The sequence below is a fragment of the Besnoitia besnoiti genome, chromosome II (assembly GCF_002563875.1).
Source record: "Besnoitia besnoiti strain Bb-Ger1 chromosome II, whole genome shotgun sequence".
Taxonomy (NCBI): domain Eukaryota; phylum Apicomplexa; class Conoidasida; order Eucoccidiorida; family Sarcocystidae; genus Besnoitia; species Besnoitia besnoiti.
Window position 1 is genome coordinate 3,128,973 of NC_042357.1, and position 25,268 is coordinate 3,154,240.

Consider the following 25,268-nt stretch of genomic DNA (forward strand, 5'->3'; position numbering starts at 1 on the left):
CGTGGCGGAGCAAAGCTTGGGCAGATGAACACCGGTTGAGGCGCTGTCCAGCGCCTCCCTCCTCCCTACGCCCGTGTTGTTCTCTTGCGACTTGCTTCTTCAGTTGGCTGTTATTTGTCCATCGTTTTCTCTCCGTTCACGTCTGTCGTCATCTGCCTCCGGGGGCCTGATCTGATTCGATTCTTGATCCGCCGTCTTCGTCTGGGGTTTGTATAGCTCGTCCCCCCCGTTTCTCCACGTCGCTTGCTCCTGCTGTCTTCTTTGTTAGTCGCCACCCCCGGCGCCGCTTTGCCGCATTTTCTTCTCGCTCTCTGCTCTCTCTCTTTTTCGCGTCTCTCGGCGGGCCTCGCCTCCTCCTCTTTCGGTCTCCTGTTTTTTTCTCGCCTGCTTTCCGGCGCGCCCTCCGCGGCTGCCGCCTTTCCACCACGAGCTCCCGAGCATGCATACCCCCAGCCGAAACGGCGCGACTGAGTAGCGTGGCTGACCCTCTGCGTCGGCACCATGGTGCTTCTCGCGCTCGATGAGTTCTTCCGGTCTTTCTTCCTCTTCAACGCACAGCCGCGCGACGCGCCTCCCTCCGCGTCCGCCGCGGCGCCCGCGCCGTTTCGCCGACCCACTTCGTTCCTCGTCTTCTGTACTCCCGAGGTCGACAGCATCTGCTGCTGCCAGCTGATCTCCTCCTTCCTCAACTCTCGTCTCCTGTTTCTGGACAGCCAGTGGGACTTTGGCAACGTTGCCTTCGACATCGAGGTCGTCTCGGGTGAGCATCCGCGCGCAGGCGCGAGAAACCCAATTCAAACGAAGGCGGGTGCCTCAAACAAACGTCAACTCTGCACAATTCCTTTCGGAATGTCTGAGTCCGAGGAGCTCTGGGGCCTTTCCCCACTTCTCTCGTGTGCGCGCTTTGTCTCTGTCGCGAGAGAGCCCGACTGCCCGCGAGGGGGGGGGGGGGGGGGGGGCAGAGAAACAGGGCAGGCACACGGGCAAGGCTGCTTGTTTGGCGTCTTCCGCGCGTTTTCCTTCTCTCAGGCTTTTCGCTAGCCCTCGTTTTTACGCGTTGGTCTTTCTCTCGTGAACTGCGTCGCTGTCTGCATGGTGACGCTCCGGGTTTTCTTTCCGTGGGGATTCGAAGTCGCTCCTCCTCGCATGCCTGGGTTTATCTTCACTCCTTGAACCGTCTGTGCCGCCTCGATCTTTTCGTTCGCTCCTTGGTTGAATGGTCTCATCTCGGCGTCTGTCTCTGGGCTGTGACGTCTCTCGACTCACTTTGGGGTACCTCTCACTCCTGGTCGTATGCGTGGCGTGTGCTTCACTTCATGGCCTCGTCCACTCGCGCGCTCCCCTTCTCTGACCTTCCTTTATCTTCACTCGTGCCTCCCTTGCTGCGTGTGTCTCCTCCGCTGCTCTCCGCTTTCTGATTCGCTCTGTCACTTTTCTTCGTGTGTGCGACGCTGCGCTCGCGCCTCGTCCAGCAGGTGGCTCGCCTTTTTCACAGTGGCAGCCGCCCGCCGGGTTGCCGCAGCTTGCTCAAGGCAGGGCTCTCACTCCAGCGCCACCACCAGACACGCACAAAAGCATTCCCCTTTGACGCGAAGAATCGTTTCCCTTTTTCTGTCTGTTTTGCAGGGATTCCGGACGTGCTCGCATGGGTCGATAGGCACCTGGCGTACGCGCGCGGCGAGTCTGCGTCGGCGTCTCCGTCGCTGCCGTCGTCGTCCGCGTACCGGCTGCCGTTCTACGACCGAATTCTCTTCATCGGCCTGGGCGGCCTCGCAGACGAAGACGAGCTGGATGCAGACGAGCGGGGAGAAGAAGACACCGCCAGCCGCGCGGATCGCAGCCAGACGGCGACGCTCTTCGCGGCTGTCACAGATCTCTTTCTGCACAGAGCTGTGCGTCTAGAGGCCCTCGAGGAGCTGCGAAAGGAGAAACGACGCGAGCGAATCGCCCGCCTCCGCAGACGCCCCTACGGGCTCTTCACTCCCGCAAGAGGGGACGCGGCGGACGGCGCGGCAGGCGACAGCCAAGACGAGCTCCGCGACCGAGCGGACGGCGGCCGCGGGGGAGAAGAGAACGCAGCAGGCGCCGCTAGAGCGGCGGCTCTGACGCCTGAAGATGAGCAGTGCGTGCAGAGACTCGAGGCGAAAATCCGGAGCGGCGTCAAAATTGCGGTTCTCGACTCCCGACGGCCTGTTCACACCACGCTGATACGCGTAAGCCGCACGTAGCAACAGGATCGTGGGCGCACGCAGAGGGAAAGGGGGGGAAGCGCGTCAACCAAGGGGCGACAGGACGGCCCCTGCGGGTGAAGCTTCTTTCGTTCTACTCTTCTCTTTGGTGCGTTCCCGCGGCGCATGCAGAGAACGTAGAGAGGACGAGCTCCGCTAGGAGTTTGCATCTGCATGCTTGTCGCATTTCTGGATTCGCGTCCAGGGCTCTCTCTGCAGCTTCTGTCGTCTGTTTCCTTCGCAGGATTGCCGGTGGATGATGCCTATGGAGGTTGCCGAGCAAGAGGCGCTCGACCGGCGGCGGAGAGAGCGCCTGGAGGCGACCAATGGCGCGTCGTCGTCGCTGCTCGCCGCGGGCGTCTACCGAAGCAAGCCCTGTGCAGCGGTCCTTGCGAGGGTATGTGACGTGCCCCTCGGGGACTTCTCTCCTTCTTCATTCGCATGTTTTTTTCTCGCAAAGCATGGTCAGCCCCGACATGCATATTCGCGCTCGCGAGCGCCGAAAGAGTCTCCCAAGTGGTGGCGTGCGTGTGCATACATATACATGTATATATATACGTATATATATATATTCATGTATGTACATGTGCACGTGGTGATCTACCTGTCTGCGGGATTCGGCCTTGTTTGTTGCCTTTTTTTCTTCTGCGTGTGGGTTTGTGTGCCACTGCGTGTAAGGTTCTTGGGCGTTTGGCGGTCGGCTTGTGCATTGCTGTCGGGGTTTTTTCTTTTTTTCAGATCCTGGAGCCCCTGTACGAGGTGGAGAGCAGCGCGTACGCGTTCGCAGGCGCGACGGCGGCGGCGGCGTATCTGCAGGAAGAGTGGCTTTCCGGCGACGAGTACAACGACTTGATTTTGGCGATCAAAGACGTCAACATCTCGACCTTGTGCGTATTTTCAGGCTGATTACTGAAGCGGAGGCCTCGAAAGTCGAGGAAAGAAGAGAGGCGGTTTCGCTGTGGGGGCGTCCAGCCCTCCAGCGGGTCCTAGACGCAGGCAGAGCAAAGCGATGTGTTTGCGCGCGCGTCGGCATGTAGGGTGTGTCTGTGTATCTGCATTAACACCTTGCACTTTGCTGTGGAAACGTGCGTCCATAGGGGTCTCTCCCTCTCCAGCCCACTGACTCGGGAGAGAGAGGGTCTGGGAGAACGACAGCCGTTTGGTTTTCGTGCGTCCTCGGGGGAGTGGGTTTTAGTTGCGGTCTCCGTCGAGGGGTTTTGCCGCGTCAGAAACTTTATTTCTTTCCGCCTGCATGCGCTTCGAGGCGTTCGTCTGCTGTGCGCAGCCCGTACATCGAGGACGACGACAACAACGGCCTGCTCCCTCTCCTCAGGAACGGGTAGGTGGCTTTCGGCCTTTCCGCGGGTTTTTCGGCACTGCCACGCGCTCGCCCTAAGCGCGGTTTCGTTCTCCTTTTTCGTTTTTGCAGCTGTCTGCGCGACGCGCTCAACGTGAGCGCGCAGCTGCTGTTCCGCGCCGTCGGCAGCAGCCTGCCCTCGGCCGGCGCAGCCTCTGGAGAAGTCGCTCGCTCGTGGCATTGCCAGCAGCAGAGCAACGAGCTCCGCGTGCAGTGCGGCCTCGAGTGCAAAGACATGCTCAATCCCTTCAGCGGCCTCGCTGCGGTAAGCCCTCAAAAAAGCTTTCGAAATAAAAACGGCGCGGCAGCTGAAGCCCCTAAACCCTACAGCTACAGTACCGTTACTTTCAGGATACCGCTAAGTTCGGGGATCTTCTGTGTTCACTCAAATCGAATAAACAAAGATTCCGCGTCGCTGTGTTGCACTTCTTTCTTTCTGTATCTTGTTGCCGTGCTTGAGTCGCATTTTCTCTGTTTTTGTGTTTGCGCGTTTCAGGCGCAGCAGCGAGTGGTCTACGAGTACCTGCGACAGACGCTGCAGCTGCGGGATTGTTACTGTCTCAACTGGGTAAGTTTCGGGATCAAGAGCCGTCTAAAGCCGTTTTTCTGATCCGATTCTTCGGCTGTGGTGTATCTGCTGTGCTTCGGGGCCCCTCTGTCGCTTTTTCGTAGGTAACTCTTCCGCGTGATATCGTGTTTTTTCCAGAACTTCACTCCCTCTGCGCCTGTTCGTCTCCGTACGGCCTTTTGCCTGGTTTTCCTCTTCGCTTTTTCCTGTTTTTTCGTCTTCGCGCTTCTCGCCTCATTCACTCCCGCCATCCACGTTATCCCTGTTATTCAATGGTCATTTTTTTTTCTGGATTTTTGCTTTTTTTGCCTCCATGCGCTGCGGTGGTGGCTTTTGGGTGTGCGGTGTATTTACAGGCGAAAGATCGGGGCACGTTCCCCTCCGTTCCAAACGTGGACGTTGCCTACCTTCTTCAGGCGCTGCTCGCCAGATCTGGAGCGCGTAGGTGTTTTCAGTTTCCGCTGCGACGCCGGAGAAGCGCGCCTTGTTTCTGATATATCTTTGCAGGCGTCCTCCTGCGTGCGTGAGCTGGCCTTCGTTTGGCTGCGGAGGCGCGCCTGCAGCTGCGCACGGCTTCTGCGTGTGCGTCACCTGCGAGAGTGTCTCTTTTGTGTTTTTTGGTTGGCTCACCCTCACGTGCGTGCGTGCCACGGGTCGATACGTGTTTCTGAAAACGCCCGCGCACACACCTCCAGTCTCGAGTTGCTTGAGACGCGAGCTCGGCGCAGCGGGCTTTCCTCCGAAGGAAATCCCCGCCTGTCTGTCTCGATGTATGTATATTCGTACGAACCAAAAAGTTTCGGCGGTTGCCTCTGGGAAGGACTCAATGCGTCGCTCCCGTCTTCCCCTCAACCCGATTGCCTTCGCTCGCCGCGAGTACTTAAATATATATATATATATGTATGCGTGTGTTTCATACGCACTATATATATATATATATATATATATATATATAGTGCAGGGAACGGTGACTGCTGGAGGCAAGCGCGTGTGTGGGTGCGGAGGTGGACGGGGCAGTGTGTTGTTTCTTCTGTGCTGTTTGCTCTCTGTGCTTCAGCGGAGGCAGCCGGGGGTTCACTGTACCGGACCAACGCGATCGACGCGCTGCAGCTCCTCTCACGGTGGGTTTAGAGGGCATCTGAAGGCTCTGCAGTCTTCGTCCTTGACAGCCTCAAAGACGCGTCCTCGCTCGCCTTTGCCGTCGCTTTGTGTGGGCAATCGTCGCCGCTGTGTCGCTCAGTCTGGAGTGCCTGGCGTGGCAGCGGAGTGGACTTCAGGCCTTCGCTTCCGCGCTGTTGCGGCAACGGGGGGGACGTTCTGCGACTCTGCGTTCCCCCGTCTCTCCCCGCCCAGCGGAGTTTTTCTCTTCCTGCGACTCAAAGTTTCAGCTGCGGGGGCGGATCTCGTTTCTTCCTCCGCGGATGCGTCACTCGCAGCGCCGTTCGTGATTCTTTTTGTCTGCAGAATCACCTCCACGGTGACCCGCGACCAGGGGCTAACGCTGCAGCAGTTTGAGCAGGCGCAGTCTCTCGTCGTGCATCAGCTGCTCCAGCTGTACCGGCACGTAAGTCGCGTTCTCTGCAGTTTCCAGAACGCGCTTTCCTCGCGCGAGTGTCTCTGTGCTGGGCTCTGCTTGCGCCGATGCCTGTCCTCCGTGAGGGGGGAAAGCTCTGCCTAGGCGTCGCGGCGTTGGTTTTTAAAAAAGCTCTCGACGTACGCATCAGGTTGCGCACGTGGAAATCCTGAGTGCTGCCTACAAAGAAGCGAGGCCAAAGTTTCGTCGTGACTTCCACTACCTCATCGAGCAGCTTGGGAGCATGCGGACAGGCCGTCTCTCTGCGTTGTCTCCGAAAACGAGTTCCACGGCGACGACGTGGAACCTCGCCGCAGGAGCCTTGAGCGGTAGAGCTGCTTTTTGCGTGAGGCTTCGAAATCGATTTTTCGAATTCATGTCCTAGACGGCCGAACAACATCCGCGACGGCCCCGGCGCTAGAGATTCGCCTCTGGACCTCTTTGACTTTTTTGCGATTGTTTTTCCTGACTTCAGCTGGACTTGGCGCGTCTGAGTCACGCGCGAGGCGGCGTGCTGTTGGTGACGCTGCGTCATCCGCGGGCGTTTCTGCTGCACCCGACGTACCTGCGGACGTTCGCGCTGCTGTGTGCGCTGAAGCAAGCAGGCGGCGAAGAGGACAAGCGCCTGCCGGTCGTGCTCCACGTGTGCCTCGAGGGGGCACCGGGCGAGACAGGCGAGCGCAGCATCTTGTTCGCGTGTACGCCGAATGCAGACGCAGACAACCCGGACCTTTTTCCCTTCGTCTTGCACCTTCTCTTGGCCAGCGGCGACATGGGCAGAGGGCTGGCGGAGAGCAAGCGCGGGCGGAGACGCCGAGGCGGAGACGGCGACGCGGACTCGGCAGCTGCAGCTGTCGCCCGATGCGTGAAGCGTGACGGCGGATGCCCCCACATGCTCCACGTCAGCGCGGGTCGCCTGGGCGCAGATGTGCAGAAGCAGATCGCCGCGGTCTACGTGCGCGAAGTCCGCCGGCGCACGGAGGAGGAGGAAGCTGGTCGCGACGGCGAGGACGACGACGACGACCTCGACTTTGGCGTCGACGACGGCCGAGACTCAGAAGAGCCAGAGGAGGACACCGAAACGGGCGGCGCAGTAAGCCAAGAAGACGACGAAAGAGAGGTGAGAAACGAGAAAAGGGAGGGGGAGGGGGGCGGGCCGGCGAGAGTCGGGGCAATACAGGCCTCACCGCGCAACTTTCTCTGCATGCGCTGCGCGGGAAAGCGCCTCCCGTTGAAAACTGCCGACAGAAGTCCAGAGGGGTCGGCGCAGGGGCTGTGGCCTGACTTCAACCTCACCGACAAGTGCCGACGCCGTTTTTTAGAGCGGTGCAGTTGGCGTCGCATAGTTTGCATGGAGCCTCAAGGGTGGCGTGCGTCTGTGCGCAGCGAGACGGGCGGAACTGGGTCGCCGAGGGAGAAGAGAGCGAGGAGGAAGACGAGCTCGCCGCGCAAGAGGCGAAGCGCCGCCACAGCGTCAGCGGCGACGCGAGGCGGCAGGCGCGCAGGGGCGACGCGGCCGGGGTCGACGCAGATTCGGATGACTAGGTGCAGCTTCGGATCACTAGGTGCGGCTTCGCAACACGCGTCCACGGAGAGTTACTCAGGAAACGCGGCAAGAGGAAAGGCCTTTTTCGGCGAGCACTGATGACTGCGGTATCGAGAGCGGGGCATGGCTGTTCTGTGCGCACTGCGGAGAATGGCGGTCAAGGAGAGACAGTTTTCTCTGGTCGGTTTCCTCGAAACACGCAGTGTCTGGGACATGGGGCAGGTGAATGAAAATTGAAGAGTTGCTCGGAATACCTCGGCCGTTGTTGTATGCATGCGCAAATCTCTGAGCATGAGACGCGTAGACATTCGCGAATTATGGCGCGGCGGAGTATCTGGCCTCCCCATTCACCCGTTAGCGAAGCACCCGTGCGGGCCTACGCCGTGGAAACCGAGAGGCTGAAGAGTTCGTGTCACGGCTCGGAAGCGTCAAATCGGCAGAGACGCTGCTGTTTCTCTGCAGCGCCGGACGGATTCCAGGGAGAGTCACGCAGGGTGAACCGGTGAAACGCCGCAGAAGGCTCGGGTAGTTGTCTGCGCGCTCGGCGCGTATGTCGAACGAGGGCAAAGCAAGATTCAGAAGGCGTGCTGTCTTCTGACGAACTTTGTGCGTGAAAAAACTCTCGCGCGTAGAGTGCGGGAAAAGGCGCACACTGTTGTAAATATCTAGGCGTAGTCCGGAAGGCCGAAACGGCCTCGGTGAAAGAAGGCGACTGGACTACCTCTGGAGGGCTTGTCTACAGACGTCGTTGGTCAGCGCCAGTGCGTGGCGTGAACTACGGCGAACCGCATTCTGTATTGTCACTCCAGAAAGCCCTCGACTGTGTGTGCTGTCTTCTGGAAAGTAGCGGGTCATCACGACACGTCCCCCCGGAATTAGGGTTGTAACGGCGTGCCGGTAAGGCTGCCCCTATGCTCAGCAGCTTTTTGGCGACAGTCGACTCCCTTTGATGAGATGGGTAGACACTTGGAAAGTGAATGCCTATGTCTGCACCTGCAACCAGCGCTCTCTCCAGTGTCAAAAATCCGTCCTCCTTACAGACCCGAGGTCACATGTTTCGTCATGTGCAGACCCGGAGTCACAGCGAATCTTCTGCGTTCCCGGTGCCGGGAGTCAACGCGGGAAGAGGCTGCGGTCAAGGATGGCAATTCCAGAGTTCCCCGTCGGTTCTGTAAAGACTCTGCGTAACATACCTTTAGATTTGCTTAACATTATGGAACTTGCAGGCAAGTAAGTAACACCGATACACTGGCCATTCTGGCTGGCTGTCGGCGTCGAAGCAGGTCCTTGCGCGTAGGGGGATCTCCTTCCCCGTGCTATTAGTGCATTGTTTTGGTCGGATCTCAAGTACGCGGCGTACAAGGAACCTGCAGGTACGACTAGATGTATAAAAACGATAGTAACATGATCTATTGGAAGTAATCCTAAAGTTTGCACCCAGTCGGTCTCTTGCTTCGAAGTCGCACCGCGATAATCTCACTTGTTCGTGCAGCGTAGCGGTAGAGTGTGGAAGGATAAATGGCTGGAAGGCGTTCGAATTTGGGGCTCTACCGTTGCTACGGAGCGGCGATTCTGTAGCTGAAAACCAGTGGGAGTGTCTAGCGCGTCACCAGCAACTCAACTCAATAACGTTGGCGCCAGTAACAGTTGCCAGAAGTCATCTACAGCCAGCGTCGTCAGCAAACTTCAGTGCGCTGTTCTGGAACAGAGCTTCTACATCGCAATTCGCGGGAACTCGCACGGAAAATGGGAGAAAAGTGATGAGAGCTTCCGACGATGGCAGTAGCTGGCGCAGTCATGCGGACGTGTGGCTCCTGGAGCCAAGAAAGCCTTTCGGCATGCTGTCGCATGCGTGTCGACTGCGACTCAGTCGAAACTTAAAAGTACCTCGATGTCTTTAAAAAACCGAGTAGACCAATAAATGGACGACATAACTCCCGAAAGTTTCTTAGCAAGACGTTAGAACAAGGAAAGGCAGAGCAGCAGAGCGAGCAGCCCGCTGCATGTGACAGGAGGACTCAGGAAGCCCAGGGCTCTGGGCTCTCATGCGGAGCAGCTGTCGCCGCATGGCGCACACTGGCAGCTCCGGAAGAGTCCGTTGCAGACTCCCTGTGTCCGCCGGATCCAGACGGGCGGCGCGACGTACGCCACTGTGGGCAAGCGGAAGCTCTTTGCCTGGAATTCCTCCTCCATTCTCTCGTAGTAGGTGCCCTGCGTGTACGCGGCCGTCGGCACAGCCACGTCTGTTCGAAAAGCACATTCGAAGACACACATAACTCGAAATCAGCGCAGGGTGAAAAGTGTCCCAGCTGCATGTATCCAGCTCGCAGGCTCCCCCATAAGTGGGGAACTGTACGAGACGATCCCTTTCTATTGGTCACCTCCACCTGCCGAATAGGATAAAAGCTCAGAACGTCACCTAAGATAAATAGGTTCGCAACTCCGCCAGCACCCTGCATACAAGGAAGTTGGACCACCCAAGCTAAACACGCAAGGCAACCACGTGTTACCTAGCGCCACAAAAAGCAAGTTGTGAGCTCCGTGAGCTGCGCCGCGTGCGCCGTTAGTCCTCCACAGCAGGGTTCACCAGGGAAGAGCCGCAGCAGCAAGCGCAATGAATCTGTTTCTCGGCGCACCCCTCTGCCGTGACTCATCAGCCACGCCGGTCACGCAGGAGACATTCCCCCTGCCGAGTGAAGCGGACGACGCCAAGGTCGCAAAAAGAGATCCTACCAATATCTCTGCCGAAGAATGCGGTGTCTTCCTGCTGTTCGGGGAAGAATGAAGTCCACCGTCTGATCTCGGTCTTCGTGTGCTGGCGCCGGAGTTTGTCCCAATACGTGTAGTCGTGTGGCTCCATATGCTCTTCGGCGCCATCTTCGCGGACAGCGCGGGTCTCCTCGATTTCGGCCTCCATTGGCTGAATCACGGGTCTGTCTCCGTACAAAGCCGCAGCCGCCTTTGAGTACGACCGCTTGTACATCCCCGCTGGCATGAACGCGGGCGCAGCCGCTGCCGTCTTCAAGTCATTCTCTTCTGCTCAGCGTATATCCATGCACCACACGGAGAGCCAAAACAACGGGTGAGCCACGTGCCCTTCAATCGTGACCTCACGTAGCGCAGAAAAAAACTTGCCGCGGCAGTGACACAACCTCGCTGGCTCACCACGCAACGGGTTCCGGTCTCGCCCACTGCAGCGACACTGCCAATACTTGTTCGCGACGCCTGTTTTGTTTGTTGGTTCCGTTTAGGAGCCGTATGCGGAAACTATACGTCGACTAACGTTCGCCCTCCAATTGTCCCGGTCCTTCCCTGCTGCGTGGGCGGTATACTACAGGGGCGGCTGCTTCTGCGTGGAAAGTCCGCCGCTGCAGAGATACGTGGAGAGAGGCATCCCGTTCACCCTCAGTGTGCTCTGCGAAGGCTACGCTTCCTATCTGGCGAGGGACCTGGGGAATTTTGTTCTTGTTCAAACTGCCAGGGGAGTGAGCCCGCACACCCTACATAGGCGTTGAAACGGTACGAGTCCGGCAGCTGCTGGGCGGCTGCGCGCGGATTCTCACTCAACACAAGCGGTGACAATGCGTCCAAATCCCCTGATTCCTTTCTCTTGTGCTTGAAGCCCCGCAGTGGCGCCTCGACTTACGCTTCTCAGTGTGGAAGTCGCAGACAGAGCCTGGGACGTCCGTGGTAGTCTCCACAGGCGCGCTGCTGCTCCCAGGGTTCACCGTGACCAAGCTAGCGGGGCCGGCAACCGCGCCGAGACCGGCCGGCAGAGGGGTGTCATCCGCAGATAAAGTCACCGACATCGACGGCGTGGTGACCTTGAAAGAGTTGTAAACCGGAAGCTCAGGGGACTGCGACATTTTGGCGGAATGCGGGACCTCAAGAAAAAGGCAAACTAGCCAACGCGGGCACGGTCACACGAGCCAGAGCAGCGGGCAGAAGGCGTCGCTCAATCGAGGAGACGAGCCAAGCTGAGGCGCTGGGAGGATACTACACAACTCGGGGGGAAGTTACTATTGGGAAGAAAGGGAAGAAACTTGCTTGATGCGGGAGGAAATCTCGGTGCAAGGGAAGAAACCTTTTGAAAAACACTTGTGATGCTCAGCACGTCCCCACCCCAAGGTACCATGCCGACGTCGGCGACGCTAGCGCCCATGGCCAGCTCCAGCCAGCTCTCTTCTTTCTCAACCGCGGCGCGTGCGGGGGGCCGGGAGCGCGGGAAGGGGGACGGGACGGGCGGCTCTCGACGTGTGCTGGGGCGTGTCGCGCGGCACGCTGGTTTGTCGTCGAAGTGTCGCATAGCTAGTTGCCAGCCCAGCAAACGATGGCACACCGAGTGAAGGAACGTGGAGAGAGGTGCTGCGTTCTGCGGCGACAGTTCAGTTTGCTTCATTTCCTGCGTCCATACGGTTTCTGCCGGCCTGCGTGCTGTTTCCGCGAACGCCGTCACGTCAGCGAGCACGGGTTGTTTCGAGCAGCCATCAGCACGCTTCACAAGACCGCCAGTGAGTTCCAGGGTGGTAGCACTCAAGAGTCGGCTCTCTTTTTGTGTGCTCTGGAGCTCGTGGGGATTGTAGCGGTCAGATGAAAAAGCTGTCCGACTTTATTTCTCGAGACCCTGAGACGGCAAGGCCCTGCTTTGCAGAACAGCTGAAAAAAATGGAAAAAATGGATCAGGCTGCTGGGACACTCCTACCGCGGCGGTACGTTGTGCGAGGCCCAAGCGTGACACTGAGGGCGGAACCCGAGCAATTACAAGCACATCCGCCCCCAACGTGTTATTATGCATTCAAGGCAGCGGGGAGGACTGTGAGAATCCGGATCGAGAGGACTGGCGATGCGACCATAAAGGTCACCTTGCCAGAAGGGCAAGCTGTTCGGAAGCTCAATACACCAGCTTGAGACGCCGTTGCGACTTGCGGAGCCGGGTTCCGAAATCGCCAACGTGAGCAGTACCGTGCGTGTCAGAATGCGGGTCAGCAAGGCCGTAGCAGGGTCCTCTCGTCTTCACGGCAGCTGTCGAATAGCACTCGACGAGTGCGGAACAGCGTAATGCGTAGTGCGCAGCCGACGCCTTAAGCGTACGCACATTTATCCGTTGAGAGGGACCTGGATCACCTGTGTCTCTCAGACTGCCATCACCAATGTCATAACTGGGGCGTTGTCATCGACGCTGTGCATCTGTCATTTAAGCTGGGCTCCTGTCTGCAAAGCTGTGCTTCTGTCTGCAAAGCTGTGCTGCTGCTGTCCTCGGTTATGACGGTGGCAAAAAGGTAGATCCTCAGACACCCCGTGGTGTGATGGCTGGTATTCCGTTCAGGCGCTCGTTGTAGAAGACTAAAGGGTTCCCACAGACTCTTCACGAGCTGTTCGCCCAGGCTGAACCACCACGCCCTGTGGCGCACAAGAGCAGCGGTCAAAGTGCCATCGAGAGAGTCGTGCAAAGTTCACTGTACCCTCCGCGAATAGGGATTCATTTGTCATCATGTGTACTATTAAGGCAACGCAAAGCTATCTTGCGTCTTTCGGTACACCTTCAGGTGTAGAGAAGAAGTTTGTTGGTTGTTCCGGGGAGAGCTGTGTCAGTCGTCTTCACCGAGCTGGTTGGCGTCCGTACAAGAGTCCCGTATCATTGTCTCGTAAAGGTTAGAGGCCAATCGAACACTGACGAAACCTTTCGAAAAGCTGCGCCGTTTCTGACGACATACTGCCCAGACCTGTTCGGGTCCGCGGTGCGAGTGGGTGCTGCTAGAAACGCTTTGAAAGGGGGCAGGTGATAGTGCGGACCCGTAGCAAGGTCAGCTGCCTGCGAATGGCGGAGCTTGCCCTGCCACAAAGGCCGAATAGATCTGTGGCAGGTACGCGCTTCCTGATGCACCTCGCAGGAAATCTTCCATCCTCGCCAGCGTCGGGTGCTACGAGGCTAAGACCTCGACTTGCGGCGTCGAGTCATGCTATATCCCTTCAAATAATTTCACGTTGATTAACACAGAAGAGTAATATCTGGAGGGAATAACCTGCCTTCGGAGTCCACCTCTAGAACGGTAACGAAGGAGAGAAGAGTCTTTGCGTAGTACTGGGCAAGTAAGCGTCCCCAACAATACCTCATCCCCGTCCCTCCTTTGTTCGCTGAACCACGTAGATTCAGCCTTTTCCTTAAACCTTGCAGCTCCCAACTTCAGCTGCTCATGTAGTAGGGTCGCCATATACCAAACACGTGGTGTGTAAATGAACGATTCAAAACTACACATGCTGCCGCATGTGACGCAACAAGGCAGCGCGAATCATGGGCGCCTCTCCTCACCCCGCGTGAGCCTCGTGGTTGTCGCCGCAACGATACCGAGTGCATCTCCGTCATCGCCGGCTGACGACGCTTGCGTCCAGGGCAGCTGACGATCCACGGCCATCTCCGTCATGCTGCACCAACAACTGTCCCACCTGCGGGAAGACAGCAGCGAAAATGGAGACATGTCCACGATGGACGGAGGGACCGCAGGCCTCGCCAGACGCGGCCTGCCGTGTGCACCAGAGAGGGTCATTTCACCCCGCAAGCTTTGCCGATGAAAAAGTTAATGGAACAGCGTCTGTGCTGTCCTGAAACACTCCCATTTTGGCTGCGGGACGCGCGAAATGGGTTCCGCTATGCATGCGAAGTGTATGGTCTCGCGTGGACACAAACAAGCCTTTCCTGACGGGTGTACTGTTTCACAGATGAATGCGGGAGCATATCACCGATCCGGCACACAACAGGTTCAGCACCACCACGTGGAAATGAGGAATTGTAACTCAGGTGCGGACTCATAGGCCCTGTAGGTGTCTTCATTTATCGCACGGGGTCCGGACAACCACCGCATCGCCTCTGTATCTAAATGAATAGGACAAGTCCCCGGTTTTCAGCTACCAATTCGGCACAGGGCATTGTGTCGATGTCCGTTGTATGTGGGGACACCATGGAAAAAAAAGCAGCAACTCTCCTGACACCAGGCTCCAGTAGACGTCGGAGCCTCCGCTGCCTCGTTCTTACCTCAAGCAGCCGGTGGTCAGCTCCAGCGGACCCCAACAGCGTGATCCCACACCGGAACTGAAGCAGCGGAAGCCCCAGCAGCTCCGCAACAGTACGCATCCATTTGTCAGCAGGAAATGCATGGACTGTCTCGCTGGCTTGAGTGGCGGCAGGTGCCGTTGGTCCTGGGGAACCGCGAAGGAGTTGTGTGCGGGGCACGGCCGCCTGGGTTGGCGGAATCCAGAGGAGAATCTCCGAAGCGCCGAAAATACCAGACAAAGCCTCTGCTGCTCGCGTTCGGACAGCTAGTGCCCGGTCCAGCAGTTTTGGGGGTGCGAACTGCGAAAGAGCGTAGGCACCTGTGAATGGCCAGACGCAACCCAAAATACGCTTCACAGATGGAGGTATATGTGCACTTAAGTGTGTGTTTGTTTGATGGCTTGAAGGCCGATCGGCGTCTGGGCTCTTTTTCTGTCCTGAGCACGAACCTAGTCGCAGCCTCGACACGCTGAAGGCGCACAGCGCTGCGCGGTTTCGCGCACCTACCGGCGAGCATGCAGTCTTTCGCGTCGTCGCTGAATCCGCGAGTCCGCCGACGCAGCACGGAATCCCAGTAGACGCGTGACCTCAGGGCGCCGTCGTCCAGGTCGTTTTCTTCCATGCTGCAAGGAGGCGTCACGTTCAGACACAAAACGCGCGGTCGCCGTGGCCGCCGGCGTGACAGGAGACAAATCTGAGTGGAGTGCGGCGACGGTCCCAGAGGACTCTGAGGACTTCTGCGGCCTGCTCCCTTCGCACAGCGGAGGCCACCTGGGCCCCGCTAGGCCGTCGCTGACGCAGGGGGGCCTCCGTCGTACCCTCCGGGGATGCAGCCTCGCCGAGCTGCGCACGAGGCTGCAGCCCGGGTGAGAAATCCAAAGGTCCCAACAAGTCTTCAGTCGCTGGCTGAGACGGGATGGGGCCACTTACTCTCTCATGCCGTCGAAACGGGCGAGGTCTGTCACGGACTCGCACGCGGCGATAACCTGGACAGCAGCTTGCAACTGCGCGAAGCCCAGCCAGCTCCTCTCAGACGCTTCTGCCGTGACTGCCGGGACTTCGTATGCTTCTCCTGCCCTGTCGATTAGTGTCTCATACCCCCGACGCATGTAGCGGCCGGGAGGAACAAAGCGCGCGCTCACTCGCGGCGTCTCTGCCGCGTCGTCTGAAGGCTGGGCACTCGTGGCAGGTCCGCTGGTCTCGTTGGGTGCCGTCTCGTTGGGCTCCGTGTGCATTCCTGGGCAGGGTTCACACGGGGCCGTGCCGCCATGGGCTCCAGCCTCCGCGGCCATCTGGGCAGCCGAGCTCAACAGCAATACGCGATGAGAGAGGCGCCTTCCCCCCGCCTCAAGACTCCTCGTCGCGAAGAGGGCGCGGAGCCCCGCCGCAGGAACACGGAAAAACTTTCTGCGCAAGCGTCCTGCAGCTGTTTCCGGCGGACGCGCATCCGCCTCGCCCACAGCGGCGTCTCGGTCACCTTGAGGCGAGGCGCCGCCATCCTCGGCGCCTTGACGCTGGCTGCTCACGTCCCGCCACTTCGTGACGAGATCCGCGTCATCAGAGCCCGAAATCACCTTGAAAACGTCATAGATCCCTGCGACAGACGAAGCGGCGATCCAAAACGTATCTGGGCGAAAGGTGTCACCTTCCATCAGCGCGTTTGCTGCATCGTTCACGTCCTGGAAAGCGCTGGTTGGCGTGGCTTCAGCGCCATCAGTCGCTGCCGCTGCCTCACTCGGGATCGCTTTGTCACTGCGGCACGACGAAACACAGCTCCGAGATTCACCGGGCGGGAATAAACTGACATGCGAAGGGAAGACTCCGTGGCGGCTCAGTGTGCCCGCTGAGGGCTTGAACCAGCACAGAGGGAATTTCGCATCATGCAGGTCATCCACAGGTTGCGAAGATCCTGCTTCCTGGAGGCGGCATCCGCCTGGAGGTCTGTTTGAATTCTCCAAGTCCTCCGAAGGCGCCCACGGAAACGGAGAGAACCCGACGAGTACCCGAGTCGCCTCTGTCCCGTTTGGCTCGAAGCTGGGCGCCAGACGGTCACTCCCCAGGTTAGTGCCGCGGCGATCTTGCCCCTGTGATGCTCTCGATCGTTCGTGGACTGTTTGCGCTGGAGTCTGGGAGAAGCGCCTCGGCGACCGCGAGGGGAAGTGCGCCACGAGCTGTGCCCCTGCAGCCCGCAGGCGAGCCGCGATCGTCGAGTCCCGCTCCAGCACGCGCCTGGGGAATATGGGCGAGCCTGCACACAAGGCGCAAATGCGCGAGGTAGACGCTGTCTCTCTCGCTCGCTTTGCTTCGCAAGCGTTGAGGCGGACATGCGGCACGCATGCGATGAACGACCACCGCGCAACGCGCAGTTCCGTGTTTTTCTCTTAAACAGATTGTTTGGCTGCCACTGACTTGCTCCTGTTCGCTCACACGTGGAGAGTTCAGAGAGCCGAGCGGAAGTGACTGCGTCGACACTGCGTCGCGTGTTCGAGGGCACCAGCGGGGAAGCGAAGCTGATCTCTTGTTAGAGCTATTTCCAGCACACGTCGGGATGACTCGTCGCCGCGCTGGCTAGCAAGTAAGAAGACAGTGAAACGGTCACGCCTACCTCGTCTTGTTTCCCTTGTCACGTCGCGCGCGAGAATGGAGTCAGACAGCTCCACAGAGAAACCCAGGAGAGCCCCCGAGAAAATGCCAAGTCCCCATCACGTGCCCGGGGGTCGGCACGGGTGCTGATCGCCGCGTCGTAGGCTTCAGACGAAATAAACGATTTTTTCTCCGCGCCGCTGTCCTGCCTCCACTCGCGCCTTCCTTCTCCGCCGCGCCTATCCCAAAGCGGCGACATGCTGTCCTGTGTAGAGTATCCGCTTTCGCGTGCGGAGTTGCTGCCGAAGCGCTCAGCGGCTCGGAGAGGATGCGCGCAAGTCGGCGCGTGCGCGAGCCTCAAAAACGAGGCCATCGCAGCGGCATGGTCGCGCTTTGAGGCGCTTTCGCGCAGCGACGACACAGCGATGACGGCGCGGGGGAGAGACGCGTTTCGATAAAGACTCGAATGCGGCGGGGATAGAAAAAAGGAGAGCGAAGACTGCCGACACATCGACCAGGGTCCCGAAGCACGGGCGGCAACTCCGGAAGGAACGGGGGGGAGAGGTGGGAGCCATAACCACAAGGCGCAGGGAACGGCACAGAAGACAAAACGGCAGATCGCCAGACGATTGGCTGGAGTGGCGAGCCACGGGAAATGCGGCCAAAAGGGGCGCCCGTCGTAGGGGCTGAGTGGGCCTGGAGTTGCGTGCATTCGTTCGGGAGGGGCTGTTGAAGCAGGTTTCTCGGGGGCGACTCTGAAGGCCTCCTTCAATCCCTATCGACCTCCAGTCCCTTAAAGTCTCTCAGCGAAGGCTTCCTCGGTCACGCTCTGATGTGGTTCTTCGGAACGGATCAGGGGATCGCGTGGTGGTTAGATTCAACCGCGAAAAGTGCCCTCTTTGCCATAAAAATCGCCGCGCTCAGCTAGGACTCGCGCGGCGGCAGGCGGGTCTCACACCAGCAACCGGCAAAAAATGGGAAAGGTTGCAGGCACCCCGACCCAATCGCGGACAACTACACAATAAATGGATAAAGACTGATCCGGACAAAACCGCGACAATAGAGGCGAATGGAATAGGGCGTCATTCGGCTTCCAACAGACACAAAACGCTTAGCCGTCTCTCCCTCCCTGCGGCTGCGTTGCCAGAAGTCTTCTTAACGTTAACGGCGGCCTCATCGCTCTACCCAAGTCTGCAAAAAGAAAACGAGGTCTGATAGCCAGTTGCTTGTTCGGTATTTGACTAGAACAAGTAAGATGCTGCACACTACCGCCACACTCTGACGGGCGCCGATCCACGAACCGGCGCTGTTGTCACTTTGCGCATCACGAAAGAAGGCAAACGAGACGGAGGAGTGCGAAATTCGCTGATCAGCAGTCGAAAAAAATAAAATAAGGACGCCTTGGTGTCGCATCGAGAGGCGTACGGCTTCGAATAACCATGCTACGACGTCTTCGTCCACGACACTTGAAACCGAAAGCTTGTCGCTGCCGTGGCGTGTCTTCCGCGGTCACGCTCTAAATTTCCAGGGATTTGCGCGCGTGCGGCGGCCGGCCCCAGTCGCTTCAGCCGTTCTCACGAAACTTTTTCGAGTTGGACTTTGTACTTTGGCTGTCCCGTCGTGTCTTCCGCCACGTGTGCAGAAGAGAGCTGGTGTGCGCGGGCGCGCTTCTGAAAACTGCTGGATGTGACGGCGCTCGCCCTCGGGGCCTCACGCCGTCATCGTCCCGCGCCCGAGGATGGCAAACCCCGCAAGGTTCCTGGCTGAGCACATAGCTGATATCGAGGTCATGCTGGAGTGGGAACCCCGCAGATCCGGTTCTCTTGCAGGCTGAAATTCATTCACACCATTCAGGGGAAGCTCAACATGGTGTTTTCCGTTTCAGCGGGAGTCTTTGCTCATGCCTCGTCCCGGCTTCCACTGTGGTGCGGGTATGGCTCAACAAGCCCGGCGCCTCGAGCGAGCCGTGTCTGAACCTGTGCCATAGTAGTGTGGATTTCCTTGAAGCAGGTATCACGCGGGATTGTGCTATAAGCCGCACTCGGCCTTTTTTCTGGAAGAAATCACCCTCGAGTCCTCTGCGGCGCGTGCCGTGACTCGAGAGCATGCCGTGACTCGAGAGCATGCCGTGCCTCGAGAAGTCGCGCCGCTCTGAACAGAGGAGAGGTGACAGCCCTCGTCGCTTGGCTTCACGCAGTAAAACGGTTGTTGTTACGAACAGGGTACACAGTCGTCCTCAGACTTCCTGCAAAAGCTACACCGCGGTCGTTGAGCCTGTAGACTGGCAGCATGTCGCCCTCGATGCGGTGGCTTGCGAGTCCCGCCAGAGAAGACGGACGGTGACCTCGCGTGTGTGCATGGCCAGACGCTGGCTTTTGAACCGCGTGTCTCCATACATCTACGCTCCATCGAGGTTTCTCGTGAGTTCATTGCCTAGTTCTGTGTGTTAAGGTGACGTAGAGAGGGAACAGAGCAGTCACCCCCCAACCTCTCGCTGCGCGAGCTCCCTCCTGACATGCAGCAGCCTTCTGAGGGAAAGCTGTTCCAGTTCAGTGAATCTCTGTGAAGCAACTAGGAACTATTGCTTTTTCGGCATGTAGGACTTGCAGCCCCAGTTTGGATTCGGGATGCGCTCTGCTCCAGCAATGCCGCGGGCGCGCCCCCGCTGTCGGGTACTCGCTCGCTCCATGGCGCAGTATGCTCAGCGTGGACATCCTGAGGTCTCATCTGCAGTAAATATTTTGCCTCTAGTCCCACGTTTGATGTTTCGAGTCTTTCCTGCGCTGCGTTCGTACTCAACTCGTTGCTGACCGCGGGGCCACGCAAGCTAGTGGTGTCTTCATCCTCCCGGTTGATGTGCACGGCTTCGCCGTCGCGCACCCTCGCCCTCTCGCTCTTTGTTCGCCGTCGTTCTGTTCGTTCCAGTTAATTTTCAGTTTTGGGTTCGCGCAACAAAGCGTCTTTTCAAAGTGGTTTCCTCGCCCAGAACCCTTCTCTCCTCCTCCACGTCCGCCTGCCGGTGCGTCCTCGTGTCTTAGTGTGGGGTTTCCCGATCCCGCGGGATCCCTCGGTCGCATGCACGGGGCTTTAAGACCGTCGGGAATCGCGTGGAGGGGTGCGGTCACCAGGAAGAGACTCCACAAGGCAAGTCCTTGGCGGCTGGGTCGGCGGTTCCAGAAGCTGCGCACCTCGGCACTCCTATCGTCTCGTGTCGTGTGCTCCTGCACACTCTCTGTCCTCCTTTTTGGTACGCGGTGTATTTTTCCGTGCTCTCTTGCTTACAGTTGCATTGTTCGTCGTCGTCTCGTGCGGGGAGGAGAATGCGAGCGCTGTCGAAAACCGAGGACACCGCCAACGGCTTCGCAGCATCTGCTCTAGCGACACGCCCACCTGGTATCAACCGGGGAACAACACAGGAGGGGGGCGGAAAATCGAACCTGGGACGTAGGCTTCTCAGGTACCTGTCTGGAGAATCTGTTTCGTTGTCGCTTGCAGACCGTAAAAGGAATGGTGGTGGTGATCTTATCGTGCGCTTTCTGCAAAGATTCCTGTCGGTTGCCGCGTCTTCATCACTACCCGTGCCACCGGGACAGCACTGAACGTCTTCGCCTGGCAGTGGCTACGTAGTCTGCGTAGACGCTGGACAGCGATCCGAGGTGTTTTCTCTGCGTGAAACTCGCGGCAGTCGTGCGGGGTCTGAGGAACGGGGTGTGGCGACTCCACTCGGACGTTCTTTTGATATTTGTTTCTTTCTCGACGACCCAAAAGCTGTCGAAAACAGCTTCGATCGTGTCCTTTCCGAGTAACTGTACAGCGGCGGGGCAAACTCTGTTTCCGATTTTTTTGTACCCTCCTCCCCCACGGCGTTTTCCTTTAAAAAACCCTGAAAGCACCCGCGAAACGCTAGTCTAAACTCGTTGGGGACGTGTTTTGAAAGAGAGTGTGACACGTGGAGGCAAGGATATTTAAATACACTTTTTCCTTTCTGACGGATGACTTGTCACCAGTGTTTTCGAGTTTTTGACATTTGATCGAGGCAAGCGTCTTGTGGATAAGCTCGTTTTTGCGTTTTGTTCCATCTGCTCTGGGCTGCTCTAGTCCACTGTGTTTTTTTCCGGCTGGATGGATGATCGGCGTTTCGTTCGTTTGTCTTCTTGACTGTCTCCCACACTGTTTTTCGTGGCTTTCTGGTACTACTGAGGGCCTTTTCGCGGCCGCTCGTATCCTGAACGCTCTTGGTTGGCTGTCGCTACCCCGCGGTTTCATGTCGTCTCGAGTTTTTTTCAGACGTCTCCAGGTCGCAGGTTGGCTTTCTTGTTGGCAAGTCCTCCCGTCCTTGTTCGTCTGGTTTTAGCTCCTAGGTCGTGGCTTGTGTGATGCCATACTGTCACGGCAGCGCTTCTCGACCGTTTTTGTTGGCAGGACGCCGTTTGTCTTCTCCTGAATTCAGCCGCGATGTGTCCTCCGTCCGTAACCAAGCCCGTGTCGTCTTTCTGCGAATCGGCGGTAGTGGCTTCTGGCGAAGTCGCGATGCTGTCGTCGGCGTCTGAAGTCCCTCTCGCCGGCAAAAGCCTCGCGGTGAGTTCACCGTCCGCTCTGCCGAGGATAGCTGTGCAGAACGGCTCCTTCGGTCAGCACGACGAGTTGGATGCGGAGGCCAGGCCGCTGCCGCCGTCTCCGCCCCCGAGTCTGATGTCTTCTTTGTCGCCAGAGATGGCGTCTTCGCTGCGCACGTCGCGCGCGTCGCCAGGCAGCGCGCAAGACTCAGAAATGCGTGTGGAGTTAGAGGACAATAGCAAGAGTGGCGGGAGCTGTGCAGGGCCGACACCCGAGGCCGAGTTTCATGGTGCGATCTCGTGTGAGTCGCACTCGCCGTCCACGCCGGTGCCAACTACGGGAGGAGAGGAAGAAGGAGAGAGCGAAGGAACATGCTCGGATTTGGATGACGCGGAGGGCGACAGCTTTAGCACATGCTGTGTGCCTGCAGACCGAGACATGGCTCTGCACCACGCGATGCGCCTGGCGGCTGTCCAAGGCGCGGAAGGCCTCGTCGCGGCGAAGGGGCATCGCCAGTGGGCTTTTTACGAGGCGGACGCACAGTGGGTAGTGCGCGCGTCAGGCGGCGCCAGTCACCCCCAGAGTGTGTCTGGCGACAGGGACTCGTGTGGGGAGGAGGACGCCGAGAGCATGGACAGCAGCAGCGGCCGGTGTTTCGCCTCGAGTTTGAGGATGAACGATGCTGCAGAGGCGCCGCGCCACCAGCTTAGGGCAAAGGCGACCAGACGCGCGAGTCACGCATCTCATCAGGGTCTGTTGATTCTTGAGCGTGAAGAGCATGAGCCCTACTGCTGCCAGGACCCCACAGACGACGCCGAAGACAGTCCGCAGGGCTGCGCGCTGTGCAGAGGCGAGTCGGACTGCATCGGCGAGAGCTGCTGCGGCTTCGTGCGGCCGCGCCCCGAAGGCGATGACGCGGCGGAGAGGGAGAGCTCTCTTGACGAGTCTGCCACGCGCCCGGTCTGTCTTCAGTCCGAGGAGGACGAGGACGAAGGAGAAATCCCGCCCTCTGAACCGGGCACGCCGCGCGGCTGCCCCCTGTGTCGCGCAGACGTTGACTTTGGCGGCGGTCTAGGGGACAACTGCTGCGGTTGGCGAGCCAAAGGTCTCTCGATGGAGCTGCATGCAGAGGAGGACACGACGATGAACAAGCTGTGGACTTCGCTGGAGCACCTGCGCAGTCAGGAGAGCTGCATGTCGCGCCAGTCTGACGCGTATCAAGACGAAGAAGAGGGCACCGCGCTGGCGTCCACGACGTCGTACGAATCACCGCGGTGCTTCCCCAGCATGCCGTCTGAAGAGTTCTTTTCGCATCAAGAAACCGTGTTTATCTTTGACTGGGATGACACGCTCTTGCCCAGCTCGTGGATCAGCCAGAGGGGGCTCACACTCGAGAGCCCCGAGTCGGAAGTCAGCCTCTGGCGCATGAAGCTCGCGCAAACCGCCATGTGGGCTGAGCAGACGCTCTTCACCGCGCGAACGCTGGGACAAGTCATCATCGTCACCAACGCAGAAAGCGGATGGATTGACCTCTCATGCAGCAAATTCCTGCCTGGCCTTCGAGAAATGCTCAGTTGCTTCCCCATCGTCTCCGCCAGGAGCATGTACGAAAGCGCCTGGTGCAACACGCCCTTCATGTGGAAGGTACGCGGCGGTCTCAGAACAAAGGAGTGCGGAGGTTACAGGGGGGGGGGGGGGGGGGGGGGGGGGGGACTGAACGAGCTGTGGCGTATTGCAGCAGTAGAGAAGCTGGGAGAGCGAGCGGAGGGCGAAGGGGGGAGAGAAGCGGAGGGTCGTCGCTGTGCGGCGCGGAGGCTAGCGGCAGCTTGCGGGCAGGTCGCAGTTCCTCATAAAGGCATGGCTGTGAGTATGAAGAGGCTCTGCGTGAGACTTCTTCCCGCACCCGTTGTGTTGGGTTGTTTACAGGAAGCCGCCTTCATGCACGAGTTGCAGCGTCATTTCCGCATGGAGAGCAAACGCTGGAACGTCATCTCGGTGGGAGACAGCACTCATGAGCGCGAAGCGCTTCTCGCCGTCTGCGGGTAAGTGGCTGTCGCCTCGGAGCTGACGCAGCTTGGCTAGTTTGACGCATTTAAAGAGGTTGGGCCCAATGCAGTGGTGCGGTGGCGCACAACGCCGGTCGAGAGGCGCGACTCGGAGTTGATTCGGCGGGGGAAGAGTGTGTTTTCGCGTGCATGTGTCGAATTGCTGTCGCGCTGGGTTGTCTCGGTGTGCGTGCGCAGGCGTCTCCGCAAGATGTACCACGTTACGACAAAGTCGTTGAAGCTCCTCGAGGCTCCAGCGGTGGAGGAACTGCACAGCGTAAGTGATCACCAGGCACGCAGAGGGCTGGAGTTCGAGCGATATCAAGAGTTGCATTTCGCCTCGTTCGGCAGCATGTGTAGATGTGTGCGTCCTCGGGTTCTGCGTCGCTGTGTAGGTGCGTGAAGAGGAGCGTTTCCTGAGTGCTGTTTTCGGTGTCTTAGGTGCTGTTTAGCGCGGCTAGGGCGAGTTGTTATTCGCGGTAGTGAGCAGCATCATAGATCCAGATTCCACGGTACCGTAAGGTGTGTTGCCATGTGTGAAGCGCGGCGTGCCCTGAAGCTCTCTCTCGGCTTCTGTGTGGATGTGGGTCTGCAGCAACATGAGTTGATGTCCAAATGTCTCGCTGCCGTCGCGCGCCACAAGGGGAACTTAGATTTGTGCGTCACGAACGCCGCCGAACCTGAGATTGATCCTGCAGCAATCAAGCTTCCGCCGGCACTTCAGGGACGCGCTGTTGGCGTTCATCGCATTCGCCATCATCCATTGTCGCAGGAGCTCCTGGGGCGTGCCTGAAAAAAAGGCTGAATTTTTTTTTGTCGCGCCAAGGAACGGGCAGAACCGCTCACGATGCTCACCGGAAGCCTACGGCTTTTCTCTGTATCGCACACTTGGTCTGATCTGAAGAAACGTACTGTGAGGGAAGCTTCAGCTGTACAAAATGCACAGGTGTTGGTGCGGACCTGAAGCGAACCTTTCGCCGAAGGTGCCCCGCTCTTTCGATTTCTCCAGAAACCGGGTAGCTCGCAAGATGGTTCTTTAGAACAGCAGCCGTAAATCTATTCAGCGAAACAGCGCTATTTTGACACATCTAGCTCCAACCTGATCTACAGATAATGGCACTCCTGCGCGATTATTTCGAACTCGTAAGTTACGACAGAGACTCGCGTGCAGGAGGGAAGCTGCGTCCAGAGTTTTTGCAAAAATTGCCTCCTGCCCATGTGTGCGTTCCACGGTCCTTTACAGAAAGGGGAAAAGACGGGGAGCGGCCGTATCTTTGGTTAGGCACAAATACCGCATGCTCATGGCTTTTTTTAGTGTCTCAAATTCATCGAGGGATTTCTGGCTTGCAGGCTTCTGGTAACCTCTTGAGGTTGGTACAGCGTGGTGTCTTTGGAAAAGTCGGTGCGATAGGGTTCAAACAGCGTGTATAACCGCGAGTAAGGTTTGGAGTTTTTTACAGTGGAAAGCATAGCATGTGCGTAGATCGTCCTTCAGACACAAACGGGGTTTCTAAAAAGTGTCGCACTGACCGACAGGGTGTTGTGGGTGCGCAGTTTTCTCTTATGTGGTCACCGCGCACTTTACCTGGCGCGAATTTTTTTCAGTTCATGTCAAGTGTGACTAGGACCTTCAGCAATCGTGTCGTTGCAGAATGATAGATCGAAGAAGGCGAGTAGATATTTTTCGCACGTGGAGTTTGTTAGAGCCTCTCACCGGCGTAGAAACGGCAGTCCACTCAGGTTCGTGCGCAAGGAGGGTCTCA

The 25,268-nt window shown here is 58.3% G+C and overlaps 4 protein-coding genes across 4 annotated transcripts; 2 read left to right on the top strand and 2 right to left on the bottom strand.

Moving 5' to 3' along the window:
- Nucleotides 1-501: 501 nt before the first annotated feature.
- On the top strand, nucleotides 502-7,271 carry BESB_037900 (uncharacterized protein; the record flags this gene model as incomplete). Its single annotated transcript, XM_029362376.1, has 12 exons — nucleotides 502-760; nucleotides 1,627-2,213; nucleotides 2,473-2,625; nucleotides 2,967-3,115; nucleotides 3,514-3,567; nucleotides 3,658-3,850; nucleotides 4,082-4,153; nucleotides 4,510-4,594; nucleotides 5,211-5,274; nucleotides 5,618-5,717; nucleotides 6,202-6,846; nucleotides 7,113-7,271. 12 exons carry the CDS (start codon nucleotides 502-504, stop codon nucleotides 7,269-7,271), a joined length of 2,520 nt encoding a protein of 839 aa, XP_029221341.1.
- A 2,044-nt stretch (nucleotides 7,272-9,315) lies between these two features.
- Nucleotides 9,316-11,138, bottom strand: BESB_037910 (uncharacterized protein; the record flags this gene model as incomplete). The annotated part of the gene is made up of 3 exons (XM_029362377.1): nucleotides 9,316-9,515; nucleotides 10,006-10,308; nucleotides 10,919-11,138. 3 exons carry the CDS (start codon nucleotides 11,136-11,138, stop codon nucleotides 9,316-9,318), a joined length of 723 nt encoding a protein of 240 aa, XP_029221342.1.
- A 2,494-nt stretch (nucleotides 11,139-13,632) lies between these two features.
- On the bottom strand, nucleotides 13,633-17,276 carry BESB_037920 (uncharacterized protein; the record flags this gene model as incomplete). The annotated part of the gene is made up of 5 exons (XM_029362378.1): nucleotides 13,633-13,716; nucleotides 14,303-14,640; nucleotides 14,828-14,943; nucleotides 15,251-16,568; nucleotides 17,027-17,276. 5 exons carry the CDS (start codon nucleotides 17,274-17,276, stop codon nucleotides 13,633-13,635), a joined length of 2,106 nt encoding a protein of 701 aa, XP_029221343.1.
- A 4,082-nt stretch (nucleotides 17,277-21,358) lies between these two features.
- BESB_037930 (uncharacterized protein) lies at nucleotides 21,359-24,298 on the top strand (the record flags this gene model as incomplete). The annotated part of the gene is made up of 4 exons (XM_029362379.1): nucleotides 21,359-23,104; nucleotides 23,387-23,502; nucleotides 23,704-23,782; nucleotides 24,101-24,298. The coding sequence occupies 4 exons, from the start codon at nucleotides 21,359-21,361 to the stop codon at nucleotides 24,296-24,298; spliced, it is 2,139 nt and encodes a 712-aa protein (XP_029221344.1).
- Between the last annotated feature and the right edge of the window lie 970 nt (nucleotides 24,299-25,268).